Source organism: Numenius arquata, chromosome 17 (assembly GCF_964106895.1).
Source record: "Numenius arquata chromosome 17, bNumArq3.hap1.1, whole genome shotgun sequence".
NCBI classification, from domain to species: domain Eukaryota; kingdom Metazoa; phylum Chordata; class Aves; order Charadriiformes; family Scolopacidae; genus Numenius; species Numenius arquata.
Window position 1 is genome coordinate 6,704,609 of NC_133592.1, and position 20,228 is coordinate 6,724,836.

The 20,228-nt window shown below is 39.3% G+C and overlaps 1 protein-coding gene across 3 annotated transcripts; it reads right to left on the minus strand.

Moving 5' to 3' along the window:
- Nucleotides 1-95: 95 nt before the first annotated feature.
- LUC7L3 (LUC7 like 3 pre-mRNA splicing factor) lies at nucleotides 96-19,618 on the minus strand. Of its 3 annotated transcripts, none has more exons than XM_074159946.1 (11): nucleotides 19,398-19,618; nucleotides 12,750-12,816; nucleotides 11,663-11,702; nucleotides 11,300-11,444; nucleotides 9,947-10,021; nucleotides 9,753-9,857; nucleotides 8,785-8,946; nucleotides 8,019-8,302; nucleotides 7,302-7,462; nucleotides 2,130-2,323; nucleotides 96-634 (listed from the first exon to the last, which is right to left on the minus strand). In XM_074159946.1, exons 1-10 carry the CDS (start codon nucleotides 19,494-19,496, stop codon nucleotides 2,163-2,165), a joined length of 1,299 nt encoding a protein of 432 aa, XP_074016047.1. In that variant the 5' UTR covers nucleotides 19,497-19,618; the 3' UTR covers nucleotides 96-634; nucleotides 2,130-2,162. The 3 variants fall into 3 exon arrangements, with proteins under 3 accessions (XP_074016047.1, XP_074016046.1, XP_074016048.1); XM_074159945.1 differs by lacking the exon at nucleotides 96-634 and adding an exon at nucleotides 1,896-2,077 and having other exon boundaries at nucleotides 2,183-2,323; XM_074159947.1 differs by lacking the exons at nucleotides 96-634; nucleotides 2,130-2,323 and adding an exon at nucleotides 3,845-3,970.
- Between the last annotated feature and the right edge of the window lie 610 nt (nucleotides 19,619-20,228).

Sequence of the window (20,228 nt, forward strand, 5' to 3'; positions counted from 1 at the left end):
TGAAAAAGAAAGCCTGAAATGAAATACTAACTGATGGCACCGAAAAAAAAAAACCCAAACCCACAAACACCACAGAATAACTAAGCATCCAAATTAATGGACTAAACTTGAAGACATGAGTAGATTTATTAGGAAAGAAACTTATTTAATATTAAACGTTCAATGACAGAGACAATCAAATTTGTAACAGAAATTCAAAGATACTTTATTTCCATTTCTCGTATATCAAGAAGCTAGGAATAGCTTAGTTGTAAAAATGGGATTCATTTTAGTTCGATTCACACAAATACTAAACATTTATTCTTGTGTTTTAAAGTCCAAGAATGAAAACTTGCAATTAAACACTGAGCAAGCCATGTGTTCAGGTTATGTTGGTTTCTTATCTTAAAAAGTCTTAAAGAAAAAAAGGATACAGGACTTATATTCTCAGTAGCTTATGTGCTATTATCAACACATCTTTCTGAACTCTGGGAGGAAACACCAGTCCTGAATTAAATTTTATAAAAAAAAAAAAAATTTCTAACTCAACTTTATATTTTTCTACGCCACTACAGCTTTCTTTCACCTCATTTTAAAGCAGATCTTCAGTTTAAGCTGTCTTCCGCTGTCTTCGCAGACTCTTCATGTAGTAGTCCTATAATGCAAAATTTTGGGAAAACAAACAATTAGACAGCATTAAGAGCATTTAGGTCATCATTCCTATATATTGGCCCAGTTGTTAGCTGTCATCTTAACTCTACAAAAATGTCAACATTGAACATGACTGGCTTTAGAAGCAATAATGTAGCATTAATGGTTTAATAATCAACATTAAGTGTTTAAGAGTTCCTAGCATAAATAACGAAAACTAAAGTAACAATTTATGTTGCAAGAAGCTCATTTATCAGCTGTACTCTCCATTGTTAGTTCCTTATTTCAGGTATACAACTAAAGACCTTCTGTAAGAAAGCTATGTCAAGAGCAGGGAAAAAAACTTCCAAGTTTTCCTTTTAATACAGTATTTGTATTTCCTATTATTTAGCTCTTTCATTTCCAACGAACAGTTTCTCAGCATACATTCTCGCCATGAACACTGTAATCATTTGGTGGCATCTGTCTTTGCATTTACATTTGCCTTAGAAGCCTGTTACCAGCCATTCCACCTCTCTGTACTATGGCTGATTGCAAATTCTCCTACACCGTAGGAAATATTAAACACATACCTCTTAAAGACTTGAATTGCATTGAAAGTAACAAGGCGATTATTATGTAGTGTTTATTGCATTTTAAACTCTTTAAAGATATCTAATTCTGGGCAGCACTGCATCCCTACATACAGTTGAAAGAAAATTCCAGTCTGTTAACATCAGATTAACAGTATTCACACAATACACAAAAAAAGTCCTTTTCACTATCTTGAAAATCAGAAACACAACAGTAAGCTTAAAGATTACAGGCAACAGCATTCAAACATGGATGTGGGTAGAGAAAGGAGTACCTGGCATGAGTACCTGCTTAGTTTGACTGAATCCTTGATTTTTAATTTGGCTTTTCATGGGCCGCTCACAACACCAACGCTGTGTGAGGTATGGTAGTCAGCTGCAATAATTCATAAACCCTACACTTCCATCAATCCAATGCTACTGGCTCTCGAGTTACAGAACAAACTGCATTAGAATGCAAGGCAATAAAGCAAAAAAACTAGAAACATCCTTGACAAAGAAATACTAGCAGTTTATATGAAAACAAAGTAGTCCAACATGTGCCTCAAATATTAAGTATTAAAGCAAAAGTTTCTGCTGATGTACGAACACAATATGGACTTAAATACAAAAACAGTTCAACTTTTTTAAAAAAAACGATAACAAAATCCCTAAAAATAAAAAAGGATAATTAATTTTTCTATGGTGGCTATATTACAAATATGTCCCAAAGAGGCACACTAATGGGGGCACGAGTCTGCTACAAAATAGCTGAGACAAAACAATGTACCTCAAAATGTTTTGCAGGACTACACTGTCTTTTCCTTCAGAAGGTGCTTTAGTATGTCTTCTTACTTGGCTTAGTTCCATCTTCATCTGTGCATACTTACGCTGCACTGTTAAACAGTAACAAAAAGCCCTAATCAAAGTTTGAAATAATGCACTTACCTCTGTCTGATCTGAGGTCATATCAGATCAGTTTTAATTGGACTGAGTGTCACCTTCAGATTTAATGTCTTCACTGGTCCCATTGACCTCATTCTTAGTATCACTCTCCTTCGAGTCTGTATTTGTGTCTTCACTCTGTTTTTCTCGACTACTGGACTTCATACTACTTTTTTTATCATCAGATCCCCTCTTTTCTGCCATGAAAGAAGACATTGACCATGGATTTCAAAGTAAAAACAAACATTGCACATGTGAGATATATATTGCATACAAAATGGGATAATTACTTTCTATAGCAGTAACAGTAATACTCAAGAAGTTACAGAAATAGGCTTCAGACTACCATGCTGGAATGGAGAGGGTACAAAAAAAGGTCAAAGGGGACAGCACAGGGTTGGGAAAAGAGGAGAAAGGACAGACCTCCTAACAGAGGCAGCTCCTCAGCTGCCTGTTGAGATACACAAATTGGGGGTAAAGAGGCAGTCAAGAAGTTAGGCAAATGTGTAATTATGGTGCACGGCTTCCTTACTTATCCCGGGACTCTTTTTGTCCCCAAGTTTTAATTTATGAGTGTATGGCCTTCTTTGGTTTACAATTCTCGTTAAATACGGTTCTTGAAAAGAGCATCAGAAAAGACTGATGGGACGATGCATCGGTGCTTTATCAAATAAATCAACACTTGCCAATTTAAAAAACTAGCAATCCCAAACAATCAGATACTTGGGGAAGCAAACAATATTAAGCACCGATAGCTTTGAAGGTGGGGATCACAGTGACAATCAAAATTAACTTACTGTACAGTATGTCACAGAAGCTGCACACTTGTCAGCATTATTAATTCTCAATTTTATAGAAGTGGCAGTCATTTATAATCCACTCATTAGAAAGGCTTGGGGAGACAGTTTGGAAGATATATAGAAAGCACTATTTTCCAAAGGCAAAGGAACTGCGAGATGGGAAGGACCCCACAATTTCATCATGAATTGGAAAGCTGACTGAAGAGTTTGCTACACTGCTGAAAAACTTATCTTTTCCTCAATAATCTTCAAAGAAGGAAGGAAGCCAGAAGTAAAAATATTTCCATGGGATGAAAACCATTCAGTATTAGAGCTGCGTGCCTCATCCATAACTTCAGTATTTGCAAATTTAATAAAAATATCAATTCTTTCTGTATTACTTCACACCATATTATTCAACTTTTGATCAGTAAAGACACTTTGGAGAAAAAAAAATAATCTGAAAAACCAACCTCTCAGATGTCATCACACAGAATAACATTCATGCTCTTTTTTCTGATTATTCCCTGCTATCCAGGCAATTAAAATAATATAAATATATATACATCCCCAACACAGGAGCACACAGATCGAACACTCTGAAAAAGCTGTTTTAAATAATGTTATCACCTAGACTGGCATAACACACTTCTATATTCCAGAAGACAAAGTAGAAATTAAGCTTTAAAGGAGAAGCAACATCCCAAATTCTTTGTTTTAAAACAGATCACCAAAGGGAGGGGTAAAGCCCCCACACAGAAATGAGGGCAACTGCCTAATGAACGCTATGACTGAGGTTTCACCTGGAGCAGCACATCCAGTGCATGGTGCTTGGAGAAAGCACGCCACGATGCCAAAAAGCTAACTGAAGAACTAATAATTTTGTATCTGTCTGCCCTCGGTTTTGCAACTCCGCAGGTAGATTGCACTCTAACTAACCTTGTTAAAAAGTCTTCTTTTTGTGTCTTATAGGTATCTCCGATGCACACGTAGATCCACTGAGGAATAGTAGTCTTGTTTCCCCGCAGAGGACTAGTAGTCAGTCCAATAATCTTATCTTCTGTCCTATGTAGATACGGTAGATCTTAATAGCCCTATGGATGTGCAGTGTGCAGGGTTTTGTTCTGTCTTGTTTGTTTCTTGAATTTGGTCAGGAAGGATAATTTTGTTTAAGGTTAAAAACCTACTATTAAACTGTGATATGAAAGACGAAACTCTTCTAAAAACTTTACTAATAAAATAGGTTTACCATAGCAAACCTCCAGTTTGCCAAGCAGAACTGAGTGTATTCAACAAATAGTCCCATAACTAACTTCTTTCAACTCCTGGAGTATCTGCAAGCAGATAAGTTCCTCCACTGTATTTTCAATCGGTAAGATTTCTTTCTTTAAAAGCACATAAAATTATTTTGCTGTTGAAACTGTGTATATTATTTCAGTTGTGATCTATTAGGTATAATCACATAATACTGACTTTGCTTCCTGATTCAACACATGCACTTTTTTCTGATTGAGTTCGTGTGGGCAACTAAGATATATTTTGTGAGAATTCTTACCAAGATAATGTGAATGGTTTTACTGTTCAGAGAATGCAAAAATCAGTCAAACATAATATCCAGTATTACTGAGGGTTTGGGTGTTCTGACAGTATTTGCTGAGGTTTAATCACTGACACAAAAACACAATCACTAATGTAATTATTTTTATATAAGTATATGAATCCAGATTAAGGACAGTAAAGAGCCAAGTTAAGTGGTCTGGAGGCATGTTCCAGTCTTAATCCTTCATAAAATGAAGGTAAATTGCAGAACACATTTTCCTTTAAAAAAAAAACAAAAAACAAAAACCACCACCAACAAAAAAACCCCAACCCTATTTATTTCACCTACTCTGAAGAGTAGTTGCTTTCTGCTGGTTTATATTAAGCTAATGCTCAGCTGGTGCTTATGGCTGTCAGGCCCCCTCCTTTAGCAAATGTATCCCTGTTCTTGAACTCGAGTCAGAAATTAAGTGTCTCCACTTTTACATGTGCTTTTTTCTTACAATCTTAAAGGTCGCTGTATTCCACAGTATTTTAGTGAACAAGCAGCCAGGCCTTCTGAATTTAAAAAATATGGCATTAATTTAATGCTAACAGTAGGCAAGTCTCAGGCAACTGTGCCTTGCTTTTTTTTTCTCTGCTAAAATTCATGTTTATAAAGCAGTTTGAGATTTCAAGATGAAAGGCACTACACCATGAGTAGTTACAGCCAGGTCTTTGCTGCTTACTTTTATAATTGCAGATCAATGGTGGATAAAAAGACAATTAGATTCTGAAGCCAATATTCCCAACGGAGCAGTAAATATAATATAAGTTAAGTCTTAACTTCTACATTACTTCTTTTTGGTGCAAACAGTAGAGCAGGTAGCCAGCCACATGCTTCAGATAAGTAGGTTGCTTTAGAGGTTCATTTAACTAAATATCTACAATGCCACATTGCAAACATAAGGATGCAATGGTGTTTACAGCTTCATCATAGAAATTCAATGCTTGCTTGTTAAAGACTGTTGGTTTGTGTTCCCCCCCCCCCTCTATTTTTAATTAAAGATTTTCCCAACAAAGAGAAAAACACAAACTTCTTCAGCATTACAGTCCTGCTCTAAGGCCTATTTGTGTTTCTACAAATGTTATGATTACACAGGCAAAAAACGTAATTGATTTTCCCAGGTGGAATTTTCATCACAGCTCATAGCATCACCTCACTGTTCTCATTTCTGGAGGAAGAAAGTAGCAAGCAGCAAATAAACGGGCAGCAACAAAATCAGTCAAGTTAAAACTAAAAATATTGAGATGCTGAAAAAAGTTCACTAGCTCATCTGTTTATGGAAGGACTAAGGAAAGAACTAAAAAGCCATTAAGTTCAGAAACAGACCAAATCTGAATAAATAAGAACACAGTTATTTATATGCCTAGATACACACAGAATACTGAATAGGACATTCTTGACTAAGTACCAGAAATCTGTTTATAAAGTAGGCAAAAAAGGCACAGTATCAGGTAGGAATAAAGTAACAAATTACAGATATAGGCTACAACACTGAGTCTGAGTTGAAACACTATGCATCAGTTCCACTGCCAAAGAGCAAGCAGCAAAAAACCACTTGCTTATAAAGGGCAAAGCAAAAGGAGAGAAGAATCAATACTAAAGATGCACCGTAGTATAAACCAGAAAAATTAAACCGGTCCGAGGAAGTCAGGCAAGAAAAATACACAAAGCATTACCAACTTTTTGGGAACTAATCCACTGGATAAATATGGAAAAGTAAGGGTAGGGCAAACAGGCCTATGCAATCCGGAAACATGCACGGAGCACCTTTCATTCCAGAGAACCTCAAAAGTACCTTCGAAACAGAACTGTTTGATCCATTACTGATGGTCAGCTCTAATAATGAAGTGGGGTGGCTGCTTCAGACTGGACATTGGTCAGCACCCCAGCAGAGCCAGTAGTTTAAGCCAGAAGTCAGTATTACACTCCTCTAGAAGTTTCAAAAGACTTTTGGGGACATTTAACAATAACAGTGAATTAGTATCTTTTAACAGAATGTGAATCTGTGGTGTTCTCTCTGTAGCTCTTTTTAATCCTACTTAAAGGAAAAGCTTCTGAACACCAGCCTTTGATGAAGCAGTGTGTCACCATCAATGCTGTTGTACCTGGCAGGTACTCTTACAGAAGTGTTCCAAGGACTAATACTGACAAAGCAAATCTCACTTCGTTGGGAAAAACAAAACAGAAAAACAACAAGGGGGAAGGATGTGGGGAAGAGCAGGAGATTGGGGAGAGGGCATGAAATTGTAATTCAGAGCATTAAAGAAATTCTGCAAGATTTATCTTGGACTCCATTCATAGATTAGAAAAAACTATATAAAAGTGCTGTTAAAGGAAAACAAAGGAAACACGATAGTCTACAGAAGTAGTAGATCGTACAGGTGAAAACCCAGCTACCAATCTCCCACAAAACACATACCAGCTGCTTACAGTAGGAATAGAAGATATTCACTCTTACAAAAGTCTGATAACAGGCTTATGTTTTTCTAAAGGTAAACAGTAAACATGTCTTAAAATACATCAAAATCCTCACACACTTAATTTGCAGACAAAATGGTAAGCTTTTAATAACTACTTTAACAGAGAAGAGGTGGACACTGGGGTGTATGTATGCATGCACATGCATTAACAATAACTGGAACAAACAAAATGCTTCAAATTGTTTAACGGCACCATATACTTATAAAACCAGAACTGATTTGATGCTAAAAAGAACTTTCAGTCACTCACTGAAAGACTAAGAACTTTTGAGACTTTAGGGGAAGATTAGTTTCAGAACTCAATACGAACTCAGTCTTCACACAAACATACCTTTTTCTTTTGACTTCCTGTCTTGTTCTCTCTCTCTGCTTTTGCTTCTGTGCTTGTAGGATTTCCGATCCCGGCTTTTTGATCGCCTCCTGTCCCTGCTACGAGACCTATGTTTTCTTTCTGATCTATCATGACTTCTGCTTCTTCTTCGGTCACGACTCCTTAGCGTTCAGAGAAAATTTCAAAAATGCACATGTCAGCTGGTACCTTCTAACTCAGAAGACACAACAGTAAGCCAGTAGCACTTTCTAATACATTGATTTATATTTTTTTTGCAAAAACCAAATACTTAAAACAAGGCTTAGCATACTGTATAAAAATATTTCTTAGTACATAAGACCTGGCTTCATGTTGTCTTCCTCATTTATTCAAACATTCAACCACACAGCTTAAAAACATCCACTACTATGAATTAAAGACCAACTTAAGGAAAAAATAAAACAGGACCCTGTTCTTTGGGAGCATTTGTCTACTCAAAGCTCCCTCCTAACCACTTCAACCACAATGGTGTCATCTACTTCCAAAAATGGAGAGAAGACAGTGATCGTGCAGCAAAACTTAGCCTTAGAACCAGTGAAGTATGTCTTCACTTAGAGATAAGAACAGCAAAGCTAACAAATCAGTGATGTGACCCAGGCTGACACACCAAGTCCCCACAAGATTTTTATATTTTGGAAAGTTGCATGAAAATACTTACACACACACATACACACGTACCTGCTTCGCCTTCTCTCTCTGCTTCTTGATCTTTTGTGGTCTCGTGAACGGCTGCATCTTCTGTCAGATGTTCTGCTTGAATGTCTACTCCGTGAACGACTCCTTTTACGCCTCTCCCTATCACGAGCCCTCTCTTTTTCCTTTTCTTCTTCTTCACGTCGTCTCTTCCTTTCCCGCTCTTCTCTTTCCCGTTCCCTCTCTTTCTCTCTCTCTTCTCGTTCTAATTTTTCTTTTTTTAACCTCTCATCACGGTCAGGTTCTTCTGTTCTTTTTCGTAACTTTTCCTTAAAAAGAAGTTCACAATAAGAAACGAAGATTACTCAAGATAAATCATTCAATATAACTTAGTCTATACATTCTGAGCATGTAGAACCTTACGCTTTTAGAATATTTCAGGGGTTTTTTTCCAAGCAAGGGACGACCTACATAGAAGCACTTTCTAAAATCCTGAAATGGAAATTGTTTGTCTTGCAGAATTATTTTGCTTGTCATTCTCACGAGAACAGAGGCCACACGACAGCTCTTTACAAAGGCCACAAAAAATCCCGGCATGAACGTACATCTTCGCTTGTACCTCGTGTAATCACATACGACAAAGAATGTCAGTGCAAGCACAATGCCAAATGTGCAGTGGGATTCCATTTAATTTTTATATACCATCTTCGGAGCATTTCACCAACTTGAGAAAGTCCACTGGACAGCTTTTTGTTTGCTATAGGAAGCCTCCAAGCAATTTTTTATGCTCAATAACTGAAGAGATGCTTACCTTTAAGTCTTCTACAGTAGCTTTTATTTTGGCATAACCCATGTGCTGCTTTCCCATCAAGTGGTCATCTACCCTGGACTGTGCATCTCCTACAATTAAAAAGGCTCCACAAACTTCACAAACTTCCATTTGTTTTTCCTGGGCTGCAAAGCTCTCAATTGTCTGCAAAAGAAAAATACTTGATAAGCCAGAAGCCAGTGAAGAAATTCAGAACTTTATTGTTACCGTTGTCCAATCCTAAGCACTAGTGAAAGCTGAAAACTGTAACTGCATGCTTTGTCCTCAGAGCACTGCACCCACAAGGATGAACAGAGCAAGGATGGTGGTGAAATTAATTCACTGTTTCAACAGATGTATGAGAAAAACACCAGAATTTCAACATAAACCCAAGTGATTATTGCTGTGCAATGTTCATGAATCATACAATATGGACATAAGCAGTACTGCAGTATTTAAGAACTTTTAAAAAATAGAACAGGAATCATATTTGAGCTTATTAGTAAACACCAAAATATAATATTTAAACATAAACTCATTTTTGTTGACAGGAACTTCCTACTCAACTCATTCCCTTTGGCTTCTCTATCTCTCCAAGCCAGAGAGACACCTGTCTCTAGTCACAGCCCTAACACAAGGGCTTTCTGTACCGCAGTCAGATTGGTAATTCAGTGAAATAATATTGCAGAGGCTGCACAGCAAAGTTTAACTGAGACCTGAACTACAGTAAGATGCAAGCTCACCTGCAGGACTGCTGCATAAATAATGTCATAACTTGTGTGCGTGAAATCCACTCTCAAGGTAGCACAATGAATCAACACACTGGATTAACACATGTAAATGTCATGTTATTGACTAAAAAATTCTGCCTAGAACTTGCATGCCTTCAGTGAAAGGACAAGGTTATTAAGAACATACTGTTGCACCAAATCCTGAAATAAGTCTGACAGAACTACAAATACATCACTTACTGAAGTTGTAGACCTCAGCAATTCTCTCTCTTCCTTTAACTGTTCAACAAGTTTCATCATTCCTTGTGCCTCTTCCACCTTCCCTTCTGAACCTAGTTCTTCAATCTGAAGGACAATAAAAAACGTTCAACTATAATTTTTAATTAACTAACAAAGGCAAGAGATCTCTGTTACAGAGGGTAAAAAACACTTACCTGTTGTAGAAGTACATCAATTTTGTCAGTTAACACTTGAATCTTCTCTTCATTTTTACCGGTAGGTCCTGCTCCCTGTCAAACAGTACAAGTGTGTCTTTTTTTATTAACTTAAAATAGCTTTAAAACACATGAATGTATGTCTTCTCATACTCCAGAGACACTTCAGGAATAACATCCTCCTGCCTCTTCTCCCATGAGGACCCACTAATAATAGCCTAGTCTAACATAAAACACTCCTCAGCACAGCTTACTCTAACTCTTGCTGCATGAAGCAAGTTCCAGCCACACTAATTCCTCCTAAATCAACAAAAACATTCAAGGCCCTGCCCATAAAAGGTAAAACATCCGAATTCAATGTCCTAAAAGTGTCTGAAAGTCAGACACAAAGTCTGAAAGTGCCATGAAGAGATTACATATCATTGCAGACACTCAAGTATGACTTATGGGCTCTGAAATTTAATTTCTAAGAATAAATGCAAAAAGAATCTCACTTCATCCAAAATGGACTTGTTAGTTACGTCCCCTCTGTAAACTGCCGGAATAGACTTACACCTGCTTCCCCTACAACCTTTGCTCTACTCCCCAGCCAACAACTCTCTTGACTGAGATACTGTCCACAGCTCCTTCTGAAGCAACTGGACTTTGTACAGAACAACCACTCAGGGTAGTAAAAAGGAGCAAGGCTTCCCTAGCCGTCAGGAAACTGTCGGAGCACAGGCCACAGTCACTGCTACAAATCAATCAGTGCACAAAAAAAATGGGTGGAATAAACACGTAAAATTTTTCTCCCAGTCAGTTTAAGTTTTTCATTAACAGCTGTCTAGTATGCAGCTTGGAAGTGAGAAAAGTTGCACAGAAATATTTCTTTCTCAAACTTTCACGATTCCATGATTGCCTGCCAATGGTGGTGCTGGAGCAGAAAGAGGGTACTGCCCGAGTGTGGCATCTGACAGGGGGGATTTAGCTCCATCAGCCACTGAAAGACCCAGTACTTGCCTACTTCAGTAACATCAATGTGACAGAGCTTCCCGGTGGAGGGAGGGAGGACTATGCAACTAAGGGAGAGAAGGTAAACTGAGGTTAACAAGGTAAAGGCAACACTTGAAAGCGTGAAGAACAGATAAATATTCCAAGAAAACAGAGGTGAGAACAGAGAAGGACTCTTGCTGACTGTGAAGCCACTTGGCTTGTCCATTAGGGCTAGACGCAATCTGCTGGCAGGCAGATCAAGAGACTTATCTAATGGAAATCTTCCGGAAAACAATATATTTTACTCGAAGAGACGAGGTAAAAAGAACAGAAAGACGCTATCGAGGGGAAAAATTGCCTCAATGATTCTTCCAGACTCACCCCAGAAGACTGTTGATTCTGTGACAGCGCCAAACGAGCATGGCCTCTTCGAATCCTGCGTTCTACCTCTGCAAGTAAGCTTTGCAAATAGCGTAAGAAGTCTCTTTCATAGCCCACTTTCATAAAACGAGAGCTCTTCTCATACCTGTAAAACATTTTAAAAATGAAAGCTCATGTCATGAAAAATAAATAACAAAACCTGCAAAGTTATAAATTCTTGCTCAAGGTAAAAGAAGATTATACATTTAGATAAATATTTATGTAAATCAAAAAGCAATTAGTTTCTCATGGTTGAGTTGCTTTTTAAAAATTTCAAGTGTGCTAGTCCACTATTTGCATTAACATATCAACCAACATACTTACTGTTTACGTAGATTTTCATCATGAATTTTTTCACAAGGACCTAAAAAGATCACACAAAATGTTTAAGCTTGCATTCTTGAATACTGTATTCACACTCCAAAAGCATTTGTTTGTGAACCATGATAGAACAGAGCTATAAACACTGCCCAGGGACTTTTATGCCTGCCTTTCTGCTTCCTTTGCTTGGAGTTTGAAAGACACATTAAAGAAAAAGAATGCCAACATGGTTTAGTAATTATAAAACCAAAGAAGATTCTGAATGACGTATAAAGTCTTCGTATAAAACAGAATTTCCAGATCAAGTTCTACACTGGTAAAACTGCACAAACAAAATAATACCTTAAACATCTGGGGCCTTCAAAAAAAAAAAAAAGTAAAATGACATACAAAGGATAATTTCAACAACCAGCACTTTCTAAGCTCCAGACAGAGGTCTTTGTAATACAAAGATGGCTACTTAAAACATTGATCTCCACAGTAAACTCAGAGGTATGTAGCCTGAGTTCATGAAGGCAGTCATGTTAAAATTCCGCACCTTCCCCAGCCTACCAAACTCCTCAATGGACTTGGAAATCAATGCTAAGACAAGAAGCCTGGTTTTCCTAGTTACCACCTCTAAACTACACATTATCCACATACCATTGCTTGAAAGCCACTAGTAATGTACAGGTGGCCTTCAGTAATAACTATTTCAGTAAATGAGTCTCTAAAGTAAAGAAGCTCAAAATTTCAAGAGATTGAGAAGCTCAATATACTTGCACAAAATTAAGTTAAAACCCTGCCCAGGCAGAATAAACCAGATTAGAAGCCAATACTTCAGGAGGAGAAAAGGCACCCCATATGCAATAATTTAACTTACACTATAAGAAAAAAAAAAAATTAAAAAAAGTTTTCTCACTTAGAGGAAGTAGGCTCTTGAATAAATATTGCTCTTAACATACTATATCACTGGCATTCCTTAAAAAAAAAAAAAGCCTATTTTCAGAGGGTTTTGACAGAGCATTAAACAATAAAAATATAGTTTGCAAATGAGAGTTCAATTGTAATTACAAGTAAGTGAATAAAAATAGCAAGCTTATAGACTTACCTAAATCAGAACGGGTATTTGTAAATAATTCAGCTGGGCAAAAGCCACAAAGGTAGTATTTACAAACCTGACAGGAGAAAAGAGAAACAGGCATCATTTTTTTTCCTCATGAATTACCAATTTTAGGTAATTGTTTCTAAAAATACAGTGTAAAAATCCCCTTTGTACACTGTAAAATTTCTGAAAACACACTTGTACATCCTCTTTGTATTACCTGGCAGCGGTGAGCGCTACAAGCTGCCTCTTAAGACGAAACACCAAAAATCTTACTTTCCTTTCCAATAACAGTATTTCTTAATTTTACCACTAAATATTTAAGATCAGAGGGAATTGCCACCTATTCGTAAATATAATATAGTATTTGACATTTTCAAAGGCATTAAATCAGACTGGACGATGAAAAAAGTTTCTGTGAAATTCCTTAACCCTGAAAACCTACAAGGGGCGAAAATGTCTGCCATGGGAGCACGAAAGCAAGGTCCTCTCAGCGTGTCTGTAAGGGCTTTGTGTTCAGCCTCCATTTCTGCAATGGCTGGGAGAACAGGAGCCATCAGCATTCAAACGTAAGGTACTGCCTCAAGGATCCTGATGTCAATTAAAAGACTTAAGAACACACAGATAACCGTCCAAAACCTTCCCCGCTGCAATACTTTTAAAAATCCCTACTTTAAGAATCACCTGCAGAGACACTGTATACCTCTGAAGACACTGTATACACAGAAGACATTCTTTTTAACCTGGTTTCCTGCCAAATAAAAAATGGTTTGTTTTGGTTCTACATAGCCTATTTTTATATTAGCAAGTCAGGTTCTTTTTTATAACAGAAAAATAACACCAGGAAGTTAGAAAAAAACCCCAACTTGTTAGTCTGGCCAGTAAATACTTAACATATGATGGGATAAAACCAGCTTTTATTAAAAAGATTAGTCACCCTCACCCATGAGCACGGGCTTAGCTGGTCAAGTTGGTCAGTTCTTGCAGTTCATACTCAGAAGTATCTCCTGTCTATCCACCAGAACAGCCAAAATGATTAAAATCAGAAATACTTTAACCCTTAACTTCATAAGCAATCTTAAATAATGAATTCTTCAATAGACCCTTCGCCTGGATGTGACTACCACTAATTAATTGTAGTGTTGATCCAAAACTAGTTTGGACATTCTTCAAACATCTCTTTTATGTTACACCAGTTTCTAATATTTGGCAAATCTAATAATTGCTACTGTGTATTGCAGCCCAGTTCTAATACTCCCATATATATATATTGTGGACAAAGATTTGCAACATACTACTTCCTAAGATACATTTTGAAGTATTTTAGTAAATGGGGGTCAAGAGAGAGACCCAAAACCTATCCCACACCAACACCTCACCGAAATGCCTGCAACACCTGTTAATCGAATCAGATCAGTCATTTATTTTACCATGCCAACTGTTAGACTACAAAAGTTAAAACTGGCCTGACTGCCTTCCAGATTCAAGCTTTCTACTAACAGGCCTTGGACATGAAAAACAAAACAAAAATCTCTTTTGTTACATAACTTGAATATTTTTCCCGTGATCCAGGTTAGGACACTGTGGCACCTATCTGAAGCAATTTATCAAGAACAGTTAAGAAACCACCACATAAAATCACGATTTTTTTTTTCTTCTCAGGAAGCAAGGAGAAAGTTACTGTACAAAATCTGGTTTCCGAATCTGTTCTTTTCTCTGAAAGCTGCAATATCCCTTGGTTTAATATCAAGTAGTTTCAAGGGAGCAGTTCCTGGGACGAACTCCTGTACTAGTCAATAGAAATGTAATATCTCACTACATTCTCTTTCTCCTGCATTTTCTCATCCTCACAACCAAGTATTAGGGTTGCTGAAAAGGTATTTCCCCCCCAAAAAAATTTCAGGGATGGATGAGACAATTTCCTAAGATGTAGAGAGCACAATAATAATGGTCTGTGTTATACTGAAAAAAAAAAAAAAAAAAAAAAAGAGTTGTAGAACATCTTCTACCAGCTCAAAAATTATGGAAACTGGTCTGTAACAGTTTTGAAACAAGTATCAACAAAAGGAGCAAAGGAAAAGTTACAAGGGGCAGAAATATAATGAACAAAAACCCCCAAAAAACCAACACCAGAAATAATTAAAAATATTTTATCACAGGATCATAGAACGGTTTGGGTTAGAAGGGACCTCGAAGAACATTCCACTCCCCTGCCATGGGCAGGAACGCCTCCCACTAGACCGGGTTACTCGAAGCCCCATCCAACCTGGCCTTGAACACCTCCAGGGATGGGGGATCCACAACTTCATGATTCACGACTGCTAGGAAAAGCCTCCTGTTATGAGCTGATGGCTACAGCCAAAAACTGTTGTGACCAATTCTAAAATACGAAGTTTAAACATGTGCCACACATTGTATTAATTACTTCAATATATATATTTAAAAAACAAAACAAAACAAAACCACACGCAGTGAAAAGCTGCATTAATTTTCTCCTAACTAGCTTTGGATACTACAGTACCTTGTGAATTCCTTGACATTCTCTCTGAAGAGGCAGCCTGCAGAGAAATACTTATATTCAAGTAGTTCAGACTAGTGTCTGCTGCAATTTTCTCCCTCTCTCATACCTGTTACATTATGCTCTTCAACTGATTTTGCTTCAATAGAAAAACATCACTTGAGAAAATCTTGCAGCTATCTTGAAAGTTATCATTCTGGCTTAGCTTCACCGTGTGGTACATCTGTCTTAACAGGCTGTAGATGTCAGTCGGCTGCACTTACAGTTGGTCTTAAGCAATCAATGATGAGTAAGAATAGAAAGGGCCAAGAAATGGCTCAAGCATCACAGAACCATTAAAGGACTGAAACAGAGGTGATATGCTTCAAATGGCATTACTCATCCATGGCTTATCAGAGCATTGCTTAGCACAAGTCAGAAGAAATATGGAAATACATTCCGTATTTGCAGGAACAGAGCAACAGGCACTTTAGTATGGGTATTTACCTGTACAGCTCACAAGCACTTACTCCTTTTTGCCAAATTATTGCAATGACTCGCAACCGAGAAGGTGGATCAGAGAGAAACGCTACTGTCAAACTGCTGCAGCAGGAATCACCATAGCTTGTGTCTCAAAGCCCTTAGGGTCTCGCATTTTGGTAAGACACTAGGACAAATACAGATGTACCCTTGGAACTTGCCACTTCATCTCAAATTCACTAATCTTTGAAATCCCTTGGAGGTGGGAAAGTCATATCCTTCAGCTCAAAGTTGACTAAGCTGACAAAAAGAATGGCTTCCACAGTTTGTGAGCCAATTCAAAGCTTTTCTATATAACGAAACCATTGACAGCTCTGTATCATTAATACTTCTACACTAACATGTCCCTTTTCTGCAAAAAAATTATTTACTGATGGAGAAGTATCAGCATAACTGTAATAAATAATTATGTAAGAAAATTCCTTTAGGCAGACAATTCTTAGTAAAAAGGCTGAGAATGAAATCCAGCCGGTTATGGCTTATACACCAAAACCCACAAAATTCCTTCATACAGGTAAGTTCTTCGATACCATTAAAGTTCACACACATCAGGCATTTTATGAGCAATGCCCATCCACCTAAAACCAAACAAACATAAGCCCTTCTTCCAAACCCCACTCTTACAGATAGCCTGCCATTACTAATATTCTTCCAAAACAAGTAACACTTAAATCCTCACCCCCTGGAGCATTAAGTTCCGAGATTCTATCTAGATACAAACCAATTTAGGTCTTTGGCATTAAAAAAAAAAGTGTAACATTATAAATAGCTAATACTATCAGATCATATTTTAAATACAGAACCTACATTTTGAGAAACAGCATTCCTATGAAAGATAACTGCTCACAGTCATTTGTCCATAACACCTCTTCACCCCTCCCCACTTTCTGAAAACACTGAATTTACTTCGAAGGAACCATCACAATCTTTAAGCCTTATACGAAGCACAGGCAGTCAATGCTGGGCTTTCTTGTGCTACGGAACAGCCTCAGAACCCTTACACAATTGTCGTTTCCACATGAACTTGGTTCTGTATAGGTGGTGTATCAAAGTAGGAACGCATGAATCAATAAAGTTTCTGTTGCATAAATGTAATTTGTCTATGGATATGACAGTAAACTGAAAGACTAAAATATATGATACAAATAATCTCCTCCTGCATACAAAACAGAAGTCTTTATGCCAAAGCTGGAATAGATCAACTAATACCTCCTACAGTACTGAAATATACAGCAATTGGGATTTCCATTTTTTAAGACTAAAGTTTTAATCATGTCAAAGTTTTAAAGTAAGAACTTAAGCTCTACAAAATGCTTTACAATACGTGATCAACGTGTTCCATTAGAACTACAAATATTATTTGCTCAGCTATCCCACTCTGCTTCCACACCTTCAGAACAACCTACTCCTATCTTATATTTCATTGCATCTTCCATATAGCTTTTGAGAGCTACCTAGGTGCAATTTACAAATGCTAAAGAAAACAGAGATAAGCTTGTTTTGATAACCTTCCATATCTAAAACTGATGAAATGTGACACAAAATCCTAAACTTTGGTATGAGTACAACATGCTTAAATTCAAAAGGCTACATGTTGATATATGTCTAATTTTACAAGAGATGACATTAGCACATGCATTTCATCTGAAAAGCAGAACAGCAGCCAAGCAGATGAATTAATGTTATTATTTGAACCTTATCTGCATTTCCTGTCTTAAAACATGTCAGTGTTGCAAAATTGATCTTTAGGTGATGCAGGAAATGAAACCGAAACACATAAAGATATGTTAACAGGGGTAATTTTTTTATTAACTTGTCAGTTGACTATAGGAATCTATGAAAACATTCCTTTGAGACAGGAAGCATTTAATTATGGTCCTATAAACTTCATAACTAAAAGCAGGAGCAGAGCAAACAGCAGCAGTTCCTGCAAGACTCAAAGGCTCAACCCTAAGCCTGTAAATGTCCCACTGGCCTCAGACAGAGGACAGCTCTCCACTTCCTGAACTGTCAAAGGAGGACAGAAGAAACAAGGCCCCGTTTCCAAAACAACAAAACTGAACTACAGCTTAGAAACAGATTCCTACGTTACAGTCGACCTCTTCAGCCTAAAATTGCAAAATGTGATCATTTGAAGATGAAGAAAGTAATCCAAACTTGATTAAAGGTGGGCGGGGAGGATCTTTCTCACCTTAAGAAATAAACCCAAAGAATCCCCTTATCTGTTCTACCCGGACCAACATGGCTCAAGCCATTTACTTTGTATTTCCAAAGCTGAACAACTCCTTCTTGAGTACAGAATCAAAAAAAAAAAAAAAAAAAAGTAACTGAACACTCAATTGATTAATGATATGTTCTTAACAAGAGAAGTCTACAAAGATATTAAAAGGTCATGAAAACTTCCTGAACTCACTATTTCCTCCTGACATGCACAGCTTACCTATATAGCAATATTTTTCAAACAGGGGGTAGGGGGATGAGTTCCTTGCACTTGCAAAGTCTAAGGCAAGACAGGTATTTGACCTTACCTCATGCATTCCGAGACAACTTAAAACATGTATTAGCCATCTTTAAGATGACATAACTCTTGTTTGAAAGCATGAATTCCCACCTCTGTGATTCAATGCAATTTAGACCTGCCAAAAGCAAGCATTTCTCCCTCCTCCCATTCTAACAACATCCCAAGAAAATGCAAAGGGGGGGGGAGCTAAATGCTTTTTGCAGCTTAAACCACAGAAATTCCTATCACACAGGATAGGAATTGTAACTGTGACACTTTTTTTTAATGATACTACTGTTTAGGTTAGTTCTCCCTAGGAGCTTTGGAACTCCCTTTGACTGAGGAAGTATGGAAGGAATCAAGCTTTTCTTAGTAAAATCCTCAGTTACAGAAGTCTTACGGTTCTGCCTTCTGCTACAACCTCCAGACAGTTAAGTTAGAATGTCTGTGCCCTCCTGTTTCCTTCCCCGACACCACACTCAGGAAGAGATCCAGAAACACTTGTCTTCCAAACTACTAACATCTGCCTCATCTCCTTTCCTACAAGCCAAGACGGTTTAGAAAAGCAGAATTCCACAATCCCCACCCCCCTCCCCCAACACATTTTTTTTTTTTTCCCCACGGGAGATCTCAGCCACCACCAGGCCTCTCGGAAACCCCTGTTCCCGTTTACCGACCCCTCCTCAGAGAACACGCCACAGCGAACGCAGCCTCCCCGCCTTGCGCCGAAGCCCAAACACAAGGCCGCCCTCCTCCAAGCGGCCCAAACAACGGCGCAAACCCTCTCACACAGCTTTACTATGGCGGGATCTTCCTCCCTCCCGGCCACCGGGTTCCTCCTCCTCGTCTTAAAGCTCAACGAGGTTCCCGCGCAACGGCCCGGGCCTAGCCCGCCCCGCGGCCGCCATGCAGGAGCCCCGCAGCCTCGGGGCCCGCACCAAGGGCCCGACCCGCACCCCCAAATGGACGGGACCTCGTCCCTTCCCCTCGCCCCCGCTGCTGTCCCCGGGCCGGCAGAAGCTGTAGCACCCGCGGCCCGTGTCGCTACGGCCAAGCCCCAGCCCTGCGAGGGGGATGGGAAGGAGGGAGGGGAGAGGCGGCTCCGCGCTTCACTCACACTCTCATGGTCCCACCGCACGTTGCTGCGCTTCTCATCCGGGGCCAGGTTTCTGTCCCGGCCCATAAGCTCATCTAGGAGCTGGGCGGCCGATATCATCTTGTCCTCCTGGCCGAATCCCCCCTCGCCAAACACCGACTCCGCCGCCGCTTCTCCTCCCCAACAGACCGCGCCGCCGCCGAGAGTGACAGAGACAAAATGGCGGCGCGGCTCCTCGCCCTGCCCACAATGCACCGCGCGCCGCCTCACCGCGTCTGGGGCCCAGCGGAGCGCGGGTCCGGGCCGCCGGCAGCTGCCATCCTCACCCGCCCGCGGCCCCCGGCTCGAGATGGCGGCGGCAGGGGGGGGGAAACTGGGCAGAGGGCTGATCCCCTTCCCGCTGCCCGGCCTGGGGGGGGGTTGTCTGTGCAGGGTCGCTGAGGGCTGGAGCATGTCCAGAGAAGGGCAAGGAAGATGGTGAGGGGTCTGGAGCACAAGTCTTGTGAGGAACAGCTGAGGGGAGCCACAGGGGTCGTTCAGCCTGGAGAAAAGGAGGCTGAGGGGAGACCTTTTCGCTCTCTGCAACTGCCTAGAAGGCGGGTGAAGCGGGGAGGGACCGGTCTCTTCTCCCAAGTAACAAGCGATAGGAGAAGAGGAAATGGCCTCAAGTTGCACTGGAGAAGGTTTAGATTGGAAATTAGGAAAAAATTCTTCACAGAGAAGGTTGTCAAGCATTGGAACAGGCTGCCCAGGGAAGTGGTTGAGTGGCCATCCCTGGAGGTATTTAAAGGACGGGTAGACGTGGTGCTGAGGGACATGATTTAGTGGTAACTTGGCCGTGCTAGGGCAATG

Bases quoted from the DNA above. Each gene is read 5' to 3' on its own strand.
- LUC7L3 (XM_074159945.1), bottom strand. From the start codon at position 19,496: ATGATATCGGCCGCCCAGCTCCTAGATGAGCTTATGGGCCGGGACAGA. The intron at 9,858-9,946 runs GTAAGTGTTTTT...ATTGTCCTTCAG, and splicing joins TTGATGTACTTCTACAACAG to ATTGAAGAACTAGGTTCAGA. The intron at 2,078-2,182 runs GTGACACTCAGT...ACTGTTTAACAG, and splicing joins TGAAGACATTAAATCTGAAG to TGCAGCGTAAGTATGCACAG.